Here is a 24,489-nt window from a genome sequence, read left to right on the forward strand (position 1 = left end):
TGTGTGTATTAAAAAACAATGAAAAAGCCTAGCAGTGGTAATATTCTATATTTTATAGCCCCAAGCTTGTTTGTTCCTATTGGGGGTGTAAATCTGCAAATCAGACACAAATATACACTTTCATTTAAGAAAACACAAGGCCACACGCTGTAGCTCTTAGCAAACATAATGAACAGAATTTGTGGGGAACTATTTTTAGCAGTGGATTAATGCACATTTTTTGTGCGAGTAAGTATCTGGGACATCAGGATAGTGTACGCAGGACTGAAACACAATAAATTACAGTGTGTGTGTGTTCATGGTGATGAGAAAGCATGTTACCCAGCATAACAGTGTGGCACAGTAATGTATTTTTAATGGTTTTTGGACAACAATGGAGCTCTGTGGCCCAGAGGAATAGACTGATCACGCTTCGGTTTCAAAGACATTTGTTGGGGATTTGTTGACAATATCAACAGACTAACCATTTAATGTCAATTAATTTGCCCACTTTGCAAATACACTAATGTTTCTTGTCTGTGGTGTACATGATGATTTTGCATTCCTCACTGCTGCTATATTGCTAATTTTAGCTGAATGAGTAAATACAAGAGGCCACTGCTGACCCCACTGCACACACACTCTAGAGTGGGAAATTATACTGAATGAGATGTGAGTGGAACAGAAAGAGGAACATGATTATGATTATATAAACAACCGTGTTGAGTGTTTCACAGATTTATTGCAAACTATAAATCATTCGAAACTACCTGCACTTTAGGTTTATGTCTGCACATTTGTTTTTGAATGTACCGGCGTGTGTGTGTTGTTGCATTGGTTAGTGCTTTGGAAAAATGGGCCTGGCTCAGATCTAAATGCTGAATAGCAGAAAGGATCAGGTTGTACTGTACGAAGGAGGAGAGTACACATAGAGGAGAGATAAAAATGAGGTGTGAGACTACCTATGTCAGATAGGCATGGATGGGAGGATTGGACTGGATGCAGGTAATCAGTCACAGATTACTGATTATCTAAATAGAACATGATCAGTGATAACATATTCTGTTGGGATAATCAAATTCTGTTTACCTTCCTCCAAAATCCACTGACTGTTCAGATTAGTGAGGAGTTTTTCCGTTTTGTGTTTGAGCAGTGTTATCAGTTTCGCATTTTATCGAGATGTGAAATATTAGGTTGGTAGGTCAAAATTCTTGCCTCCTGCATATACATGCGAACAATTCAAATTCAGATTTCTTCCCTTTCTTTTATACAGACATCCTTTATCTGGTTACTGTTTTCCATGCAAGACAGTTTCTGACTTTTGTAATTATTTTTTTATAATCACTTATAGTTTACTTTGTGCAACTATTGATAAGAAGGAGGGAGAGGAGGAGGGAATTGAAGGAGGACAATGTAAGAAGGTAACAAAGGAGAGATTAATGGAATATAACAGCAACAAAAGAGAACAAGCCATTATGGCCATTATACAAATGAGACGAGAAGTGGCGCTGTTTAGGAGGAAGGAAGAAAGCCCTGAAAAAAGGTTCAGCATGCCTGGAAAATCTGAAGGCCAAAGTAAAGACAACTTATGACCCAGATTCCTTATGACATTGAAGGCCAAAACAAAATGAGGATTTGAAGGAAAAACATATATCTTATGTCATATAAATGAAACCTAAACAATATATGTAGAGTGAATCTCAGACACCCAAATTAAAGTGATAAAATGCTAGTTTAATTTCATAGCAATTTATTTCACTAAGGTGACACCAGCACAGACACCGAGGGAGGAATTCCTTTTACCAGCTGGTTCTGACAGGTCAGACAAAAAGCTGTCACATATTGGATACAAACCACAGCGGAGCACACAAGGACACAAAACACCAAGTAAATTACATTTAGAAAGCATGCAGACAGGTAAAGCCGTGTGCACCAATGCAGCTTCATCAGAACTCATTCCATCTCAAATAACAACACTCGAAAGGGATTTTCTGAAATGTGTATAAGCTCACTTTGTAATGTTCTTGTTCCCAAAGCACATGCGCACAGTACATAAGGCTATGACCTGCTGAGAGATGAGGAGAGATGACATTTCCTTTTATTTATGTTCAGGGCTCATCGTTTGATTTATATGACAACATGACATTTCAGTTAATCTCTTATTTACGACATGTTTGCCATTTCCATTTGAACGTTGTTGTTTCTTCATAAACATTGGACACTTTTTAAATGCCTGGACCAATGACAGCTGCTACATGGTGGAACTGAATATGTGGTGGTTCACATCTGCAGAAGCTCCCACACACACACACACACACACACACACACGTACACACACACTCATGATATAGGCAACTGAAAAGAGATTTCACATATGAGTGTCAGGATGAGTTGTCTTTCTATTTTTACTCCTGCATGGAACATGCTGGATTGAATTATCGAGGAAAGTTGGAAGAGGAAGGGACTGTGTGAATGTGTGTGTGTGTGCGTGCGTGCGTGTGCGTGTGTTGGGGAATGGAATAGTTACTTAGCAGCAGTTGTGAAGGTCATTTTCTCCAGCAGATTGGTCAAGCATGTGTGACTGTGTGTTTGCAAATAAATGGCCTCGTGTATAAAGACTGAGCCTATTATAGGGACTTCGAATTTTAGTTCCCTGTGAATTTCAGTTGAGTTGAGCATGTTATTTGTGGCGCTGTGTATCCTGTAATAGAACGAGCTGCAAAGAGAGGTGACGCTAGTGGACTGGCATCTGTTTGTTTGGGAGACACTTGAGAAGCTGTGAAGTGACAGAAAAGGCTGCCTGGCACCAGTGAGACACATAAGTGTATGTGCATGTGTGTGTCTGCGCGTGCAACAAGGAGATTTTGTAACTGTACATGCAGACATTTACATCTGAAACAAGACAAGTGTTCAACCATCAGTTTCAAATTCTAAAACCATCATGCCATTTTGTTTCACGTTGGGCTGTGATTGACATTGCAATGCTGCAACATAATGAAAAGTAAGAGAATAAATTCTATTTTCCAACCACAAGCAAGCGTCCAGGTTTTAAAAATTGCATTGTTTTCAGGCTCAATAACTTAAAATTGGACTACTTTTAGACAGATAAAAAAGCAAATAGATTTAGACATTTCTCCACCAGAATTGTATTTCTAAGAATGGGGAGAAGGCTTGGAAACAGTATTTAGACTTTAATGCTGGGGAATAAAATGTACAGAGAGAATAAGAGAATAGTTTCTGGAATAAACAAGATGGAATAAACAAGATATGAAAAAACAGTTACATTATATATACCTTAAATAATTTACCTCTGGTCTGGTGGAGGATTCATGACCTGATATCTCAAATCCTGGGCTATGACCTTATAATAAATGCAACATACTGTTGGATGCTATAAAAATAAAAAAAACAGATGATTAAGTTTCATCATTGAGTTTCTACTATAAATGCCTGCATATACACAAAGACTAATTTTATGACTCACTGCTACACTATGTTAAACAACACCATATCTGCTCTGAATGTTTAATCAAGCCCAGGGGTGTACTGGTGTACACCTCAGTGTATCACACAGGAACAATGTCACACCTGTGGCTGTGTGTGTGTTTGTGTGAGTGTGACTAAAAGGGGGGGGGGGGGGGGGGTTAAAAGAGAGTGAGTAGTGCTTGTGTGTGTGAAAGTGAATAGATACAGGTGTTTCATTTCCCCCCTTGATGACGCACAATAGGACTCTAGTGAAATGGCCGAATTGCTGCACGAGTGTGTATGTGTGTGCGTGTGTATGTACTGTATATGTTTTTAACGGGCGCTCTCTAGACGATGTTCGATAGTCCAGCTTGTTTGTTTGCCTCCACTCGGGAGTTGGAGAAACCTTAGGTGTTTTCGAGCGAGGGAGATTGCAATTGCAGATTGCGTCAATCAGAAATTATAAACTGCATCTCTTGGAAACACGTTCCACAAAGGGCAGTAACCAAAAATCTATGGAGTGCTTTCTTGGTTGAGTGTCAAGGGGACACAGCCTTGGGGTTGCTTTGGGCAGATCCTCTGGCAGCTTTCCGGTTGCTATGGCGCTCATCACACACAGGAAGAGCAATGCATGAGAAGAGAAATGGGACCTTCTATTTAATTGTTGTGTTTGTTGCTGCTGTTTTCCCGGCTTAATCTATTCCCTGGCTGCTGTTTGACAATTACTGAAGCATCTCATCTCCTCAGATGTCTTTGTCACTTGTCTTGGATGATGCATTTCTCTAATTATCCTCCGCACAAGGATTCTGAGACACACCATTTCAGCTATCGGCCAGCATTAACCCCTTTATTATTGTAACTACTCTCAACCAGCTGTACCAGATGTTCACTGTGTGTTTTTCTGCTGCATGAGGCTTCTGTGTCACTTGATGTCTGCGTCCTTGTCTTTCTCTTCTTTCTTTTCACGGCCCAACCTTTTCAAACATGAACTCATTAGAGCCTGACTGTGAAGCTAATGAGACAGATGAAAGGGAACAACTGTTCAAGACAAAACATAGTGGCTATATCTGTCCAAAATGTTATGTTTTTAATACTTATACTTAAGGAATGATTTGACCCTCATCTTCTTTCTAGTCTCGTTAGATTAGATTACAGTTAGTTTAGCATGAAGACTGGAAAATCAGCAAAACAACCGGACCTGCTCTGTCCAAAAGTGAATAGAAATCACCAGTGGGCACCTGACACTAATTGATATTACTTGTTTAATCTGTACAAAGACCAAGACAAGTCAAGGTTGTAAAAAAAGGGGGTTGCCAGGTGACCTTCCAGTCTTCATGCTAACCTAAACTAACTGTTTTTTGGCTGATTTCATATTTAACAGGACAGGCATGAGTGTGGTATGTATCTTCCCATCTAACTCTCATCACATTAGCAAGTAAGTATATTTCCCAGAATGTCATGCTTTTCCTTTAATGGGAAATTAACCAGAACAATTACACAATGAACCAACAAAAGAGCATGGGTCACATGGGTAACGATAAATCAGCTTGGTTCAAAGAAGTTAATGGGTGAGGATACTATGACTCAATGCTACTAGAATGAAAGCAGCTAAGTAGCACATCTTTCACTCTCTCACTTATTCGGTCATTTGGTGAACTCATTAGGAGAGGGGAAGAAGAACAGGTGGCCCAAGATGGAAACAAAACACTTGCGATCAATAGGAGGATGACTCCTTTAGCTCTGTTTAACTGTAACTGAAGACGAAATTGGCTCTGCTTGGTAGACAGTAGAAAATTATTAGAAAAACAACCATGTAATTTATTAGTGGGCAGAATACAAATAGAGGTAAAGTGGAGGAAAGCTTTGGCACAACAGGATATTGGGAGGCAAAGAACAAGCAATGCAAAGTATTTCCGTGTGTGTATGTGCATAAAAGAAAGCATGTAAAATTACATATTTTCATGTGGTTTCATTTAATCTCCTTTCATTTTATGAGGTTACATTTCAATTCCAATGTCCTTGGCAACAGCGCAGCAGGCAATAGTCTGATAAGCCTGTCTGAATTGAGATTTCACACAGAGGGGAAGAGAATGTGTGTCTATGTATGTGTGTGTGTGTGTGTGTGTGTGTGTGTGTGTGTGTATGAGATAGGGTGGGCAGGTGTGGGTGTGCATGCATGTGCCTAGAAATGAAATCATAAAATCAAGCCCAGATAGAACAAGGTCAGGGAGATTAATCTAAAATTATTAACAAGGTAGAAACAAGGGCAGGGAGAGATAGAGGGAGGCACAAGAGTAGAAGAGAGGGAGGAGGAGGAGGAGGAGGAGGAGGAGGCAGTCCTTGCATGAATTCCAACCTATCAGATAGAGGAGGGCGGCGCTCAGCAGTAAGGAAGGAGGTAGCAGAGCAGCAGGAGACACAGAAGGAAAAAGGAGCACAGCATGTTAGAGAAGGAGGGAGAGGTGGGGAGGTAGAGGTACAGAGAGATGCAGTACCAGAGCGTGTGTGTCTTCGAGGCTGACAGTAGCGCAACTCTACATCCTCTCATCAGGGACCGCAATGTGTTATGGAGCTACGATGCACAGATTCTCTGCAGTAGCAGGGAATGCAGATAGAAGTTCACCTTGAGCTGGGAACAGTGCCACTCCGGACCTCTGGGATTACAAGAAATGCTCACTGATCCCAAGAACAACAGAGATTTTAATTGGATCTGACACCCTGCCAAACCAAAAGTGGCTCCAGAATCTTTAACTTTTGGATTATAGTCAGATTTATACCAGAACATCTGACAGACAGTCTCTAAAACTGTCAAATCCAGGGCCAGAAATCAAACAGGTACTCTGTTTTGGCAGAAACTTGCCAGCTGTCTCCAACCCTGACAGCATACAAAACCAATATTGTGGGAACCATCGCTCACACTGGATTCCCGCAAAGCCACGGCTAAGCAGGTCCTACAGCCTAGGGACCCTGGAGCCAGCCTGACCTTGGACCGGCTGTCACCTGAACCCTTGCTGGCACCAGCTGAAACGTCCGGGATGTCTCAGACTGGAGGACGCTTCCACAACAAAAAGGCTGGCATTCGGGCCGCCGTGATCTTGATTGGACTCCTACACAAGTCTCGCAAAGCCAAGGAGAAGGAGAGGGAGAAAGAGGAGAGTGAAGGGTGGGTGAAGTTGATGTCGTCTGATGAGGCAGGCATGCTGGGTAGATAATGTATGACTTGAGTCTACAGTGCAGTGTTAATTTGGAAGAAAACTTTATTGACTTCCAATGTGTTTTGCTGTTCCAGAGGCATGGGGCACTTTGTACTCTTTATGGTTCAATGAGTTTGCACCTGCAGTTTTATAATAGGTCTTTTTTTACTACTTGTCTTCCTGAGTGTGTGTGTCTTGCTGAGCGCACTTGTGTGTGTATCTCGGTCAGTGGGAATGATGGACGTGTGTGAGAGAGATGGAAGGTACTGAGGCTTGTGGATGACTGAATGGAGGTGTGCTTTGAGTGCTTTTGAAGAGGAAACAAGAAGGACTGAGAATGGAGGAGAGAGGGAAAGCTCTGGAACATGAAAAAAAGAGAGAGAGAGTGAGTGAATGTGAAGTGTTTACAAGAGAGAGATGTGGCGAATGAAAAGGAAAAGCTGCAGAGCATCCACTCATCAATTTATGTTTTTCTTTGTCTGGTTTGAAACAGTTCACTGCTGTACACGTGAGCATTGATGGACGCTTGTTAAAACTGTTGAAACACACCTTTAACATGAGGGAAAAGTGATGGTGAACTGGCTGAGAGTTCAATAGGTGAGCTTCCCACGAGCCTGCAGACTATGAAGGCTACGATAAAAGTAACAAATTAATTCTATTCGCAAGTTAAACGCTTTAGGGCTGTATATGTGAAGGGTGTTTAGGCAGTATCATATTATGAAAGAAATACCAGATTATGTCTTCAACAAAGCTGTCGATACCCTACTTCTTTAGAAATTGCCACTTCAGATGCACCTGCGAGGGATTTTCCTTACATGCTGCACTGCATCCAGATCATTTTACTGCTAATACTACCACTTATGAATGCAGTCAATATGACCCCTGGGAATATCCCACCTGGTAACAAACAGTGTACAAGGTTAGCAGGGTTGAGACTGCCAACACCCCAACACCCCCCCTTTGCAACTAAACTAGAATCTGAGCAGAAGGTTGCATACAGAGATTGCATATTTAGTGTTGTTGCGGTGGAGGATATATACAGTGTGCTCTGAGTTCTGTATGTGTGTGAACATCTGATATGAATGCACTTTGCTACTCTGTTCTAATAACCAGGACCAAAATAGGCTACTTGAAAATAGACTGTAACTCACTTTGCAAATGCTGATAAGTTTATCTGACCTTTGAGTGTTTGCGTGTACTCGTGTGTGTATATATAATTTACTTTTAAAAAGTGTAAAATTAACCCCTGGAGGCGACGCTGGATTAGCAGCTATGTAAATCGGGTAACTGCCCCAGACCTGCTGGGGCCCCTAAGAGCTGCAGGGTCATGGTCTGACCATAGGATTGTGGTGATTTGATTCATTGTAGTATTGTTTAGATCTGTAATATTATCTAATCCTGAATTCTTGTATTGTATTAAAAAAAACCCAAATAATTTTAGTTGACAGTATGCTTACATCATGTATATTCCCAGTTAAATTTGTCTTTAATTAAATGATCATACATTAATTGACAAACAGCAAACCTACAGCCAGGTGCAGGTGTTTTTCCAGCATATAATAAAGGTTTAAGTCGCTTTAGGCAAAATGTGTACTTCATAGCAACAGTGTACACTGAGTACAGTGAGTAAGAGGAGGAAAGAGTGGTCAGTGGGGGCTATGATAGTTAATTTTTGCCCCAGGGCCCTCTAGTGGATTAACACAGCCATGCCTGGAGGTTATGATTGTCTTTGAATGCAACAATTACTTTCGCAGACAATCACGGACACAAATACACACTCCTTTGACAGGAACCCCCCTTTTCTTTTTTTGCATGTTTTTCACATGCTTGCTGCACGATTTATGATTTTGATTCCGTGCGTTATTGTCTCATGTGAGATGACAACAGTACAATCATGGTTGGACAGGAAAAATAGCCAGAAGCACTGCTGAAACAAATATTCTACTGCTGTCATTTCTGTTGCTATGGTTGTGTCACACAATGATCCAGGCACAATTGCCAACAATTTTAAGGTGCCTTTTTTTTTTCTCGAGTGTAGTTGTTACGTGCATGATTGCACTCTTTTCAGACTTTTACCACTATTTCTCTCAATTATAGTCCTTCCATTGTGGCATGGCATTTCATGTCCTTGAAGCGGGCTTATTCGAACTACAAATACAAGGAAAAGTGAATTACGGACTGATTTTTGTTATTAGAGACGACCATTTGTAACTATATAACCATATGAAACATTTTGCATAAATTGTTTTTAGACTGCTGAGAATCTAAAGATGTGATTTTCCCTCGTTGTTCACATTTTCAAGCACACGTATAGGCATGCAATCTTACTCCTTGAATGTATCTTCTTCTCGGAACTGCACTGTTAGAGCCATAATGTATATTTGCCCTCCATTAAGTTGAACAGCATGAGGTCTGCTGAACCTGAATGTTTATATTACCCCTCCATGCATTAAATGTCCTGCACAGCTCATTTATCTCCAGCTGCAGACATGTTTTGTCCGTGTGTGTGCTTGTGTATGAGATGTTTGCCCCATCGTGCATGTAGCTGAGTGTGCATCAGTTGTATTCAGGCTAAATACAACAAGTGCCTATGTGGTTTGTGGTGGTGTGGTTGGTTATAGAGAGATTCGAGAGACTCATTTATAATGTCAGTGTGTTTTAAAGACCTAATCTGTAATCACAGCATGGGGCTTCCTGTTCACACACTCCCCTCTGTAAGACTAAAAGCTTTTAATATCACATACATACATACAGATTGACAGGGCATGCATCTGCTTTGCAAATTGCAATATTTAATTAGTACTTTTTTATGACCGCACTGGCCCAGTGATACAATACCTCCTGTTGATTGTTGATTCAGTTAGACAGTAATGGCACAGGAAATGGCATGACCTTCACTGTAATACTGTATAGGGGTTTGAGGGTCACAACCAGTGCGTTACTGTAAGTGGTTCACTATATAAAACAGAGGATAAATGGCCAGATGTAGAGATGAACTGCTAACCTTGCCTGTAAGTTAAGCCACAGTGACTTCAGAGGTCGAGAAGATGCTACATAAATAACCCAAATCAATTCTGTTTGCTAAAAGGCTTTATAGGAAAAGGTTGCAAGTGCATTAACGGCATATGACTGTAAATCGGTTCTGTGGCAGTTTAATTCAAAATGACATGATAAGTACATTTATAAGGATATGTAAAGGTACTTTGGTATTGTTCTTGACTGTTTCCCTCATGCCTTAACAATGTCAAGGGTTAGGTTATGATGGGTTAAAAATCTACAATTCACAGCTTTCAAGGATGATTGTGAATTTTGAATACTCCTCTTAAATGATCAAAAAACTACTTGTGTATTTTAATAAGGAGTCGTGGACAATTGACTTCAGTAACATAAAGCAAGGACTAGAAGGTTTTGGACCTACAGTTCTCTTGCACAAGCATTTATATGATAGACCTTAATTTTAACTTCAGACTTAAGACTAGATTTGGAAGACATTAATTTATTGTTCAAATGTTCAGATGAGAAGATCTTCGCCCCCCTCATACCTGACCACTTAATATAAAGCTACAGTACAGCAGTCAGCTGGTTAGCTCAACTTATCACAAAGACTGAAAACAGCTATCCGGAAACAAGAGACAGTATGTAGCGTGTTAACTAGTCCGTTGTAAAGGCACTGTAGGCAGAATTTTGTCACCAGGCTAACTGCTTCCCCCCTTTTGAAAACTTCAGTGCACACCATTTTGAACCAAGTCAGATCTTGATGATCAAAGATGACAGATGTGGTCAGCCATACAGTATGCTGCACATCTCAAAACAATTAACAATTCAATATCATAATAAAAGCTCTATGATGTAAAAATTCATCAGTCTTTGTAGCTGGGAACCTACATGTGATGTGTCTTTAAACGACAGATCTCAGGGACTGTAAACTGTATCCTTTAAAGTCAAATCCTTCTCTCCTCTATATTATTTATAAGAGCAAGTGTCAAAGTAATGATGAACTGGCTCATAAAATGTGCTGATGATTAGTCAGCCTTACACGGATGGCATGGAATAAGATCACCAGCCTGTGGAGGAGGGCTTGGTGTCATGACGTGACGTCACTAGTCTTTCATCCTGGCAAATGTAGCAAAAAAAAGTAAGGACATGAGTATTGATTTCAGAAAGTTGTTCACTGCTGTTACAATGGCTGTTATTAAGGGAGAGGAAAACAAATGGAAGGAAGACAACAAATATTTAAGCACTGTTCTGGACAAGCAGCTATTTCAAAAATCAATTGAGATGCTCAAAAAGAGAAGCAGCATCTTTTCATCCTGAGGAAAACAAACTCTTTGCGTTCTGGCTTTGATGGCTGTATTATAGAATCTTTAAAGAGACACCTTTATCTTTATTTACTGTTGTTTGGCATCTTTACACATCTAGAGAGAACAGGCTTGTGATAAGAGACAGTTGTTAGGAAGCGTCAGGCCGTGTTCAGGGATATTTACAGAAAGCACTTCTAAAGATTATCCTGCACAGACAGTTTGAGTTCTTCCCTGCAAGTAACTCCTACAGAGTGTCAGTGAATTCTGAACACTGAAAACTGTATGCACATTAATAACTGACCTTTTGGCCTCTTTCATATTCATATAACATTTTCGACAACTGCATTTGCACTTTATTTCAGCTCAAATCTGATGTTTTTTTCTCTTTCATAGTTGATTTAATAATTTATTATGATCTTAGAATTTTTAATCATTGTCCCAGTTGTCTGATTTGTTTTGTTTTGCTGTTTTAAACCCTGTCTGCATGTCATATTTCCCTTTGGAGTAGATAGATTGGTTTGATTTGACAGTTATGCAAGTAACTTAACAGTTGCAGTCCCTTAAGAGAAAATCTCATCAAACACTTGTCAGTGGTCTATTATATATCTCTTTAAGGGTTCTTGATATGGAGCTTCTGCAGAGCATAACAGCGCAACTACAAATGGTTAGAAACAAATTGAGTGCCTGCTCCCTTTAAAGAGCATGGTACAAGAACATTTCTATACTTTTCAATCAGGCACGCACAGGAATGCTGAAGCTCTTCCTTTTGAAATTAGACTCTCTCATATATCATCCAGTCAGGTTCCTGAATCTTTGTAACTGTGTCCTGCAGTAGCCACGTGCTTGTTGAAATGTTTGGGACTGAACAACTGAGAGACTAAATTACACCAGCAGCTGGTCACAGCTAAAACCCATTAGGAATAACCTGGCTGACTTCCAGAGTCAGTCATGACACTGTATTTGGCTAGGTGGTGGTCCAGAAGAGAGAAATGACACAGACACATACACAAAATACAAAAACATCTTTATAGATATTTACTTCTTTTGTATGACTGACTGCAGATTGTACAACAGATAGGCAAATTAAAAGTGATTAACACAAGAAACAGATAAACAGTTGGTGGAATTGGTTAGGTTGAACTGAAGCACCCAAGAACGGCTTCCCCGCAGTGGAGAAAGACTCCAAAGTAGACATGTTTGTTGTCACTGTGGGTTTTTTTTTCTTCTTTTTTTTTTACTTTTGATGCAGAAATGTATGTACTTGGCTAATGAAATGCTCCTTGGCCTTGGATGCAACACTTGGTTAGCCAGATATGTTTGGAGCTTCTTTGAGAACAAATGAACACAGAGCTTAATCCATTCCTTTCACTTTACTCTAATTTTTTTCATTTATTAAAAAAAACACTCTTTTAAACACTTTAACCACAGCCACATGCTCACCACTTAAGCATGTGGATAAATCTAAAAGTTGACAGAGCTGCTGTGTCGAATGTCTTTTTGATGGGGGAGGTTTTAACGAACGGTTGTGTAACTTTGTAAGCTAAGATAATGCATATTCACATTAACTTAGTGCCAAGGCTTGTTTTTGTTATTATTCTGTTATTATCCTCTTTAGAGTTAAATCATTTTCCAATTTCCTATTTTATACTTTTATCCTAGTGACTAATGGGGACAGAGAGAGAGAGAAAACCTTGTCAGACAGAGTTGATGTTTTAAAGTGTAGTCTTTCCTGTTACTTTTCTTCACCACCTTACACAATTTTTCCTTGTTTTGTAGTTCCTCCTCTTCTCTCTCTGTCGAACCCTCCTCCTGCTGTTAAACACAATCGCTTTTTATTCACTGACTCACTCGTATTTCCATTCCCGGGCCTCCCCCTGTTTTTCCTCTCTACCCTCAATTACTCCCTCCTTTAAACTCGCTCTTATTCCTCTTGTACGTTTCACTTCTTTTGTGATTAGCAGCTGCACACACACGCACACACACAAACATGCACACATGTCTCTGTGCTGTCTGTTTATACAAATATGTGAGTGTGTGTGTTTGTGTGCATGTGTGACAGCCTTGTCTTGGGATGTAATGGATGAGATGGTTTGGTCTCTAACAAGTGTCCAGAGACCCACCCAAGACGGCCCTATTTACCCAGCTCTGCACTGGGGATTGAGAATGCTATTTTTAGTCTGCAGAGATTCATTTATTCTCTCCCTCTCTCCATACTTTGCTCTGCGGCCTTCTCTCTTTCAGTCTGCGATCTGTCTGTCATCCATTCATTCTACGCCTCTCCCTCTGTGTCTTTTTATCTCTCTCCTTTTCTTTCCGGCCTCTCTGGACTGGTTATCAGCTAGTTTGAAGTGGTGGAGTTGGTAGAGAAGGGAAGTATTCAGTGTCATGTCAGACAGATGCTTAACTTTTTGTTTTTATTTCCTTATTTCATTTCCTCCTTGACTTAAGTCTTTAAGACTAGGTGAATTTGGACAATGATGAAGTGGGTCCCAGAAAAAGAATAGGATTAGATAAGATTCATGGCATATCCAGTGACATGACAGATGCAACTATGGTTTTCACTGCAATGCAGTATTATGCCAAAGAACACTATGTCTTACTGCATGCAAAATAAGGAATGTTCCTCATTAACACTTTTGACGATTTGCATACTCTTAAAGTGGCAAAGAGAGTTTGAAAATGAACAAATAAAATGAAAGACAGAGCTATGCATCTTCACAGAGGAACATCTTTGCTGTTTGATTGCAGACGAGATATTCTGAAAACAAAGTCATTGAAAAGATAAATTTACATGAAAACAAATTATCCATACTGAGTTGCTTTATGCCTCTTATGTCTGCTGGATCAAAAGGCTCCATTATTTATGTACCTACACATGCACATAGACAGCGAAACATATATGATTCAGCCCGTGGCCTTTAGTGTCTCCCTGCTGTTGAAAAGTAAGTACACGTAAATGTCAATGGGCGTTCTCTTGGCACTATTTGTGAAATGAGACAGAAAACAACACTGACATTTCAAAGGTAAGACAAAAGTTGTAGTACGTAACCTTTTACTAGTCTGTAGCGTTTGTCTTTGGTCTTTAGATGGTGAATCCAGTGTGACAGGTAAAGTGTGTGTGTCAGAGAAGTTGGTAATTTATCCTGCCTGATCTTTAAAGTCAGTCAATATGTTGCCTACAGTACTTTGCAGTTCAACAAAACACAGTTAAATGTTAGAGTGTCATCCAGGGTAATATGGTATAATTAACCCAGGTTCTTCAGGAGGAACAAAATGTACACACTCATAATTTCCATCACTGGTGTTACTTAAGTCTACCAGTTGGATTAATGACAAAAATGAATGAGGAAGGAAAGAAGAGTTGAGTCCAAGAGGACAGGTGGTAAGAGACGATAAGTAGAAACTGAGAAGATTGAGGAAGATGGGGGATTAAAGCTCTGGAAATTAAACACCACTCAGTCGAAAACTGAAGGTCTCTTAGCTTGTGTGTGTGTGTGTGTGTGTGTGTGTGTGTGTGTGTGTGTGTGTGTGTGTGTGTGTGTGTGTGCTTATTAACATGAATTTCAGTCTGTCACACAAAGGAGTTGTGAGGAGATAATGAAAAAAGTATGTTTCAGTGTGTGTGCCAGTGTGTCGTTGTGCTTAAATCTTTGTACAAGGTGTCAAAATTGAGTTTGAAGTGTGTTTTATTTACCTGCAACAAAGCCAAAGTATACACATAAACACAAAAGCCATTTCCTTTCTTCTAAATGAAAAGGTTTTTATACTTCCCCTTCTTTTTTCTTCTTTTCAAATACCTCTGTATTTGAAAAACCAATTACTTTTTTCTACAAATTTATATTTTAATTCTAAGAGTAGCTAGTAGTATGTCTCCTCCCGCACTATCCACCTGTCAGTTCCTCTTATTGTAATGAGTGTTTCAGGTTGTCTGTCTGGACAGTCTTATCTGCTGTCATCTTTGTGTCTATTCATATCACAGCAGGAGAGAGAGGGCGAGTCCTGGCGTTCCCACAGGAAACAGCCGGCGACTTGTAGCACAGTTGCCTCATAATGATTGCTCTCCTGACCTCTCCACATATTTGCGCATATCACGGATGCCAACTCTCCTGTTGGACAGCTGACTGACTCATACATGCATTTCTTACCTCTATATGTATGGCGGACTTAATTTTCTAATTTTATTTTTTTTTACCAAAGACAGACTGATAGATGGCAGATAGTGCAGAGCCAAACAGAGGAAGGAGAAGGAAAAGACAAAGTGATAGTACTTTAAATGGCTATTTAAAGGGCATTAAAAGACATGACATCACTGCGATGTACCTAATAATGTAACTGATTATCTTTAGTCACTGTTAAAATAACCTTTAAAGAAGATCGAGGCTTTGTCCGAAATCACTCACCCATTCACTTATTGATCACCCTCTATATAAACTTACTCCTTAGCGAGCAGTAAGACTTTTAGACAATGTATCCCTTTATGTTGTTGTTTAGATATTTATTAATGTATTTATTACCAATTCCACACAAAAGCATATAGCCTTTAAATGTTTTTAGTTTTGTAATTACCAGTATTTTTTCTTTCTCATCTACTCTTTGTGTGTCTGTTGATTTGGATTGAATGGAAGATTTTAGACACTTCTTAATCATCATCATCATCTTGTATCAACACTGACAGATGTCAGAGGTTCACATGCCAATGTTACCATGTTAACATTTGCTCATCAGCTCAGAGGGGAATATTATTAGAATGTCCAATAAGTTGTTATATAAATTAAAAAATGTTGCTTTTGTGATTAGGGATGGGGATTGAGAATCAGTTACAGTTGAAAAACTGGAAAACTTGAAAAACTGGAAAACTTGAAAAACTGGAAAAACTGGTTCCAAGTTATTCAATTCATTAGAAACTAGAATTAGAAACACGTCTGAGCTTATTAGTTCCTTTTATCGATGCTGGCATGTTTTTCATGGAGGAAGAAACAATCCAACCTGTGGGTTCATTTCAAAAGAATATGACAGTGCGAGTTGTAATATCTGTAAAATTATTATTTCAAGTAAGGGTGGAAACTAGCAACATGCTACAACATCTTTCTATGCTACATGGCATTAGATTCCTGGAATGCTGTGTATTTGACACAAGTGCCACTGCTTCCCAACTGAGCACCATGTACATTACAGAGGGTAAATATCCAATGTTATAATAACTTTAACGGCACGCAGGCCACATCACTTGCATGCCCTTTTTTCCTCATCTTCTACAGCGTTCAGACTTCAACACAATAAAACAGAAGGATGCTAAAAACCTACTACACTTACTTTTTGCACACAGAATTTGATCAATAAAGAAATCGATAAAGAATCGGGCCGATAAGCAGAATAGATAATGGCATTGGTGTCTTATCACCATCCCTATTCATGATGGTTTTAGATGGAAAGTTAATGGATCAGTGAGTGATTAGAATGAATCCCAAGGGGAACACAAATGCCTGCACCAAATTATGGCTATCCATGCAAGAGTTGCGGTATCTAGTCACTCAAAATGTGAACCCCATTGTGGAGAATCCAGGTGATCGGCACTAGGATTCATCCTCTGGTAATCATGGATGTCTGTACAAAATTTCGTGGCAATCCATCCAATAGTTTGAGTATGGACCAAAGTGATGTCAGAATGACGTGCTGTGCTCTGTTGTGTTGTGTGTATGTGTTGATACTCTCGTAACTGAATTAACTTTGGTTATATTAAGCAACAGGCATCACCTTTCTTACATGCGTCATCATCAGCCACAGTCACTGTCGTGTCTGATACGTAATATTGCAGAGGATTTCACAGTGTGATGCGATTCTTTATTCGCAGTCTGTTTTTAATATAAATCAGGGTTGATGGGTCCTACCCTCCGTAGCGGGCTGTCTTAAGTTCCCTTCCCTCCTTCATCTCGATATAACACTCGTCTTTCTCTCTTTCTCTGTCTCCAATTACTGTTGCATTAATTCCATTAGAGAAACCATGAGTTGTGTAATTGGCCAATTGGCATGAGGATCAGGCTCCTTATCAAGTTTCATAACAAATATGAAGCCCAACTGGAAACAGGAGTGCGCAGTAGGCCCTTGGGAGAGGCTTCATATCCGAGACCTGCTGTTAACCCTCTCCCCGATCTCCGTCTCCTGTTCTTTATTTTTATCCTCTCTATCAACCTGATTTCCTGTCTTCATCCCCCTACCTCCTCTTCCTGTGATTTGTACACCATGTGAGGATGTGTAGAGGTGTTGCTCCCCCTTTTTTTTCTCTCTTTCTTACACACTGGGCTCCTACCCTGTGCCTGATGTCCCACTGCCCTAATCTCACGGGTGTAATCAATGCATGAAATAACAGAGATGTATTACAATCTCTCTCGCTCTCTCTCTTTCACACACACACACACAGCCACATATTTCCGGCATCATTAGATACATATGATGACTGCGAAGATAATTACTGTTGAACCAACTGTAATTAGCACCAGACAAATACAAGCAGGGTTATTGACATGCTTCTGTACAAGAAACAAACATCTTGTACTAGTTTGGATGTGGATATGGAGCATGATCTGCCCTATTTTTTGCCAGCAGCAGGGTCTACAACTATGTTCCAGGTGAAAGACGCAGTTAAGTCAGCAAAATTCATCCAACAACAACTATTTCCTAAAATCCTTTCCTAAAAGACTTTATTGTCGTGGATGAATTTTCCAGAGGTGACTTCACTGTTCTTGGCTGAGTGCCCAGCCAGAGAGAGTCAGACAAACCTACACAGCTGCAATATGTTCCTCCATGTTCCTCACAGTATGTTCCAGTCAGTATTTAGTCTGTGTATTAAAATAATGTAATTGTGTGGCAGCCACTGCCCTTTGGCTGTCTGGAAAATTTCTGCCATGCTTTGTTTGTACCAGCTCAGAACCAGAGTTTGAATGTAATTTGACCTTGTGATTTAATTTCACAGCTTGACTGTGCTTACTTCCTCCAAGCCAACTTTGAAGGTCAACAGAACTGATAAAAAAACAATTAATGAAAAGTCAGGGTTGAAATTGATTACACAAACATGCAGCAAAGCGCCCGGCATTGTTACCAGGCGTTTTATTTTTTTTGGTGGAGAAAAGATTGCATTGTTGACATTGGTTCCGCTTTCAGTCAATCTTTCCTGTTTTAATTTCAGTGAAATCCTGAATTACATCCAGTCCCAGCATTTTAAAAATGCTTTGCTTTCTATCACATCTGTGCATGGCACAGATTGTATTTATGGCAAATGAAACTATAGTGAAGGTATGGTCAGGTTTAGGCACCTAAAACGTGATTATGGTAAAGGAATTATCTGTTATGTTGTCTGTATGTTGGTTTTTGTCTGAACGTGCTGCACTGTATGCAGTGTCAGCACCTTATGAGCCCTTGTTGTTTTTAGTGTGTGCACTTTAATATAGTCCTGTCTGCATGTTTTGTGTTTCATGTAGCACCATGGTCCATGGCCAAATGCTGTCTTGTTTCACTGTGTATTGTGTATATGGGGGGAATGAAAATAAAACCCGACTTGACTTGACTTGCTTTAGCTTGGGAAGGTTACAGACAGTAAGTCACAAAACTCAGCATCTTCCCTTCTGTGAGATAAATACACAGAAATATCTGAAAAAGAACCTGTTTTCTTAAATTTCGTTAACCTTTAACCATCCAGGCATTCTATCCAAACAAAGATGGTAAATGACGTATGTCCTTGCTCATTTCTGTACACAACATGATTTTATATGGCAATCTAAAATAATAGAGCGACATCAGTAATGGCAATTAGAGCCAGCAATAAAACTTCAAATTCTACAAACTGAGCAAGGACATGTCATTTCCAGCCACCATATTTTGTAGCTTTGTGACTTGAATGTAATGAGAGGCATGACATGAGAGGCACAAGTCTGCAACAGTTTTCTGTGTGAGTCTGATGAGCTACACTCCCATCCGTCCAGCACCCTGACGTCCACACCCTCACTTTCCACCTTGTAACTTACAGTAAGAAGCAGACCACTTCCTGCCTTGTTGGTATTGGATGTAAGGTCATCATGAGGTGCTGAATTGTCCAATGAAAATACAGTTTGGGATACTGGCTTGTACATCATTTGATGATGCTTTTATGCAAAGCAACTTTAAAGTGCGTTGACTGCACATGTCATCTAACCCTCTTTTACACACTTGAGCTGACTCACTCTCTCCATGATCCATCCTTCATAAATTGTTTCTTTGCTTCCTCCCTGCTGCTGTCCCAATATGTGCTCCCCCTCCCTCCTTGCCTCATTTCCTGGGTGGGTCAGTAGCAGTGACTGAGCTCGCTGTTGTTTCACTGCCACAGAGAAGAGTCCTCGCTGCAAGGATGAGCAGTGGACACACACAGTTTTCCTCTTCAAACAGCATCTCTCTGTGTGCAGGTGTGAGTGAGTGTGCAAAGGCAGCAGGATAGGTGTCGTCCCTGTGGCCACACAGGGCAGCTGTAGAGACATACCGCAGGGATCTGCCCTGGGCACAACTGTCTGAACAAGCTTTTGCTTTTCACAAGTCAGTGATGGAAAACACACACTGTCCTCTTGACATCAGGCTGAAAAACAAAGAAAAGGAACAATGAACAATTTCTTTCTCTCAGTTATGTAAACTTGGCTTATGATGCCCATTCAAACATCGTCCACCCATGATTACTGTGAGCTAACATACTGCAGCATTACATACACATTGGGACACAGTGGTGTATTGTTGGTGCTCGATGCTGAGCCTGTGGAAAGATCTAAGCAGTATGGATGTTTCCTCTGGACATAGGAATGAAAAGGCAACAGGAATTTGGGTTTGGCCTGCAGCGACTGACTGAGACATCGGTGTTCTTAAATCTTTTTTTGTCTTTGAGTCTCAGGTAGAAATTGGGAGGCTATAACAGTCAACATTCAAAGAGTATTGTCGATTCAATTCAACAGTCGAGTGGCTCTTCATGACAACAGCAAGCTGTTGCTGCCTCAAGTTTCCAATTTCACATTTTTACACTGTGTGCAATTGAGTGTTTTTGCTGCTCGCTACTTGACACCACTACGTGAGAGAATGGGGACTATTATGATTCCAGCTAATGAAAGGAAAGAAGGGGCATATTAATTTCCCATTAGCTCTCAATTAAAACTTTCGTCCTTTCCTCCCATCCACTAAATCTGAAGTGATCAATTACAGCTTTTCACTCAGCTACAACTGCAGGCCGGCCTCATGCAATCAGTGTGTTGTGTGTATTGGGCTAGCAACTACTGCATTGATATAAAACCTGATATAAGTTCTGTTTTACATCACATATACATCCACAACAAAGACAAAAGGTCTCAAATAATATGGTTATGGGGTGAGATAAAGACTATCCAATATCAAACAAGCTCTTCTGGAATAATTTGGTATGTAGAGGAACGCAGAGAACGCTCGGGTTGAGGGTCAGAGAGGGTTTAGTGGATTTTTGTGCTCTTTCCTCTCTTCTTTGTGAACGTTCCTTATCTTGATCCTATATTCAGCACGAGATGTCTCCAACAAAAAGCATCATATCTGAAAACCACTGGATTTTTATCGGAATAGACAGCAGGTTCTTGGGGTTAAGACAATCCTCCTGCTGTCTTCCAGTGGCAGCTCAGCCTTTCACATCTGGGATCATTAATGTGCTCTCATGCTTCTGAGTACGCCACTCAGAAAAAAGCATGAAAGAGGAGAAGAGGCTTCTAGTCCCAAAAGACTTCTCTTAAAGTCTCCCTGACAGCCCCTGGGACTCTAGAGAGTGTATTAAAACAGCAAAGAGCCATCTGATACTTCACCGCATATTTCCAACAGGCTCCCTGGCTCACTTTGAAACCTTAAATCATAGCTGCATTAAAAGTTAAAATGAAATTGTACTGTTTAGTAAGCGAATGCCTCTAGGTTTAAGCCTGTAAGCCTGTCAGTGACAAAACTCTCAGTAATTAGATTCTCATTAATCTGCTGATGTGTGAAAACCTTGTGTTGCTAAAATAGGATGTGATCCTGTTGCCATAATACTGATGATGTTTGGAGTAAAACCCATAATCAGATGGTATTTTTGAAAACAATCAGATTTCTAATCTTAGGTTTTTAATCTGGATTTCAGTTAGTGTTTTTATTACATTTTCATTTAGCAGTTATCTGTTCATTGAGCTGTTGCTGAGTTAGCCTTCCTCTAGCCAGCTAAAATAGCCTCGATGATGTTGCACTTGTGTCCTTCTCTGTGTTTGCTTGAAAATTCTTCAGGTTTTTGTTTAAAGTTTCATTTTTCTCTCCTTTCCTCCTTACTTCCGTGACAAAACAGAAATGTATGCAAATGAATATTTTGTGACAGAGTGGTTTGAACCAGTGGGAAAGCAGGAGGTGGTCACGCCAACATAAAGAAGCCTCCTAGGATTGTATTCGAGGACAGCCAAAGTGTATTTAAAAAAATGACTCTTTCAGAGGGGACCTACACTTAAATGAAGTAGGGACATCAGCCTAATGACATAACTGTCAAAGTGCACTGGGTACACAAATGAGAACGGATGACCTCTGATGAAATTTGGAACATTTTGGTGGTAATGAAAATCAATGAATCAACCTTGTGTATTCCTCTTTAGGAAACAGGAGCTGCTGAACATTTCCAACGTCCCTCTGGGAGAATGTCCGCCCTCACCGCCCCGCACTGCACCGCCCAGCATGAAGGTAGGACACACACACACACACACACACACACACATTGCATGTGCACGCATATGCCTGGACATACAGTACATGTGCACGCACACACACATTTTAAGATAGATATTGATTTTGTGATTTTTTTCATTGGCATATTTTGACCTCTCTGCCTGTTAGAGAATCTATTGATTCTGATTATCTGAAATCTCTTCAGTAAGCAAAGCAGGTCAGAGACAGTGACAAATGTCAGTGTCACAACAACTTAAATTTGACAACTTGACACATACTGTGTAACATAACTACATTTAAAGTAAAGTAAGCTCTTAACAGGTTATGATGTTGCTTTATGTGGCTGGATACTGGCTGTATGTTCGGGTATCTTTTAGTTTAATCAACTGAAAAATTGTAACTGTTCAGTTTGTATCCCTGAATGCGGATGTAGATTTGCTGCTTAAATTGTACTGCATGATTTTTGTATTTTTTTAATATGCCATATAATCTTAATCAAAAGTCAAGTTAGGGCAGCTGCTGTTTAAGTAAGAGTGTTTAAAATTCAGCGTGAACACAGTGATATAATTTTGTTAATTGAAGCCAGATTTGCAGTGAATGATCCTCAAGGCATGGAGTGCTGTATCCTCTTTTTCACTGTCTGCTTGATATAAATGCTGATATTTGTTGAGTTGCTTCTGGAGGAAAGGGGAATTTTTTATTTCCCTACTGACAGACTGATGTTATTTGCAATTCTGATAGGACTTCGAGTCTTTGGGGTGAGTTCCTCTCACTAGTAAAAGGTCATGTTTTGAAAGCTTGTGGTCTAGACTGGTTCATGACCAACTACAGCAGGAAAAGGTTTGAAGCTTTACTCTAATGGTTTCCTGACCACAAATTGTCAACTTCAATCAAACTGTGTCATCAAAAGAAAGCTGCGACGAATTGAAAGAAATATCAGAGCAAAACCAAACCTGAACATGTATACAAATGAAGTCTTTCTCAGGTGTTGTCACACTGATTCATGTCGTGACATATTTTTGTGGCGCACACAGAAAAAGCATTTTACTATTTATATGACATTGTGAGGTATGATGTTTTTAGACATTCATTACTCACATTGTAGTGCACTTGTCCTCTGGCTACAGAATTTTCCATTTTTCCACTGGCATGATAAAAGAGAGGATACATTTTGCAGGAAGGCAGATTAACAGGGTGATATAAAGGAAATAGATGACAGCTCCTGCAAGAGGGAGCCACTTTCTGCAGTATGTGACCTTGAACTAAGCCATCATTATTGAATCTGCTGAAGACAACACAGATGCAGGAAAGAACAGAAGTTTGAAGACTGGGGGAAAGGCCATAATGTACAAGAAAAAATACAATATATGAAAAAAAGACCTCAAGTCAGAAGTCTTCTCGACATGTGGCTGATTTTGATAATTATCAATTGGCCACCCAGGATTTTGCTGCGAGCTAAAGTGGTCTGGTTTTCATCATCAGTGTCACACTGGTAAATAAGTTATGAAAGTATTATCAAATCCACTCTAGATTCATTGCTACTTTTCACACATGGAAGTTTGGTACTAGTACCAAGCTGTCTAATCCTCTGTTTTGCATTTTATGTGCTGGATGATGCACTAAGAAAACATTCACGCCTGATTACACGAACTAAATATTGTTGCTACACAACCTAGTTATTGTCATTGGCCTTCTATGGTCATAAAGTCTCCTGTGAGGCCACACTGGCATGGAAATAGGTATTTTATGCACCTTGCACACGTACTGCAGTACAATACTGGAGCTACTGTGCACTGCAACTGTTTGACTTATGTTCTTTCTTCATAGAAATATGGGACAAAAGGAGGACACTTGTTTGGGACAGGTGTTTTAGTGTGTGTGTATGTGTGTGTGTGTGTGTGTGCTTTACCCAGGCACTTCATTCTGTGGTTTTACACCTTGTAGTGACTCACACTCTGCGTAATATTAACAGTCAACCTTCAAAGACACCGCAGCTGACTCAGCAAAACAAAACTTAGACAATTCATGACCAAAGTGAAAGACCCATTGTGTGTGTGTGTGTGTGTGTGTGTGTGTGTGTGTGTGTGTGTGCATGTGTGTGTGTGTGCATGCATGTGGATGCGCACATGCTTGAATAACCTGTTCTTTTTTGACAAATGGTCCAGTTTGCTGCCTGACTTGGTTTTCCAGTTTAGGCTTCGGGTGTTAAAAGGCAACATAGAGATTAAACAGTATTGAAGGCGAAGTCACTTTCTAAATGTAGAATGGAGGAGGGAGAGTAAGAGGACGACAGAGACACTCACCTTATTGTAGCTGCTGTTGTTAAGGTAAGTCTGCATTTGGACAACTAGGTACTGTATTCTGTTGCTGGAAACAATTTGATGTGTTGTTTTCAGGTCAAAGTGTGTGGCTCAGCCTGTAAGTTTACCTGCATATCATCAAACAGTGTACAATTATTTAACTTCAAGTATCACGTTTGAACAAATTGCTCCTGAGCTCTTCCATTCGTCATTTAAATGCTCAGCAGCATGCTGATTACCAAGTAAATACAACATCAAAGCTGCTGTCTAGTGAATTTAACCGAAAAAGCTGGCAGGGGAACAAACACATTTCAGTGTCAGTGCTACTAAATTGATTGATGTTCATTGGTTCATGATTATTTTACAGCTACACTATACTCGAATAGGGGGATGTTTGGCAGTCCCTGTGTCAGACTTGGCCATATAAGAATGTACATGGTTTCATTTTAAAACATGTTACGTCTTGTTTTGGAAGATTTTACAACTGCAGAGACAGTCAGTGTTGTGATTGAACTGGTATCCTAGAGACACTGCATCTCCAAAACT

The 24,489-nt window shown here is 40.0% G+C and overlaps 1 protein-coding gene across 8 annotated transcripts in view; it reads left to right on the forward strand.

Moving 5' to 3' along the window:
- The window catches only part of rap1gap2a (RAP1 GTPase activating protein 2a), an 81,745-nt gene that overhangs the window by 37,876 nt on the left and 19,380 nt on the right, over positions 1–24,489 (forward strand). For 4 of the 8 annotated variants that reach the window (XM_019256595.2, XM_019256596.2, XM_010739036.3 and 1 more), the window contains exons 1-2: positions 5,854–6,607; positions 21,574–21,658. In XM_019256595.2, coding sequence (XP_019112140.1) covers positions 6,480–6,607; positions 21,574–21,658 — 213 coding nt within the window. In that variant the 5' untranslated portion in view covers positions 5,854–6,479. Of the gene's footprint in view, positions 1–5,853; positions 6,608–21,573; positions 21,659–23,839; positions 23,971–24,489 lie in introns of those variants that run through there. The other 4 variants (XM_027279938.1, XM_027279937.1, XM_027279939.1 and 1 more) reach the window with 2 other exon arrangements.

Source organism: Larimichthys crocea, chromosome VII, assembly GCF_000972845.2.
Source record: "Larimichthys crocea isolate SSNF chromosome VII, L_crocea_2.0, whole genome shotgun sequence".
In the NCBI taxonomy this organism is placed as follows: domain Eukaryota; kingdom Metazoa; phylum Chordata; class Actinopteri; family Sciaenidae; genus Larimichthys; species Larimichthys crocea.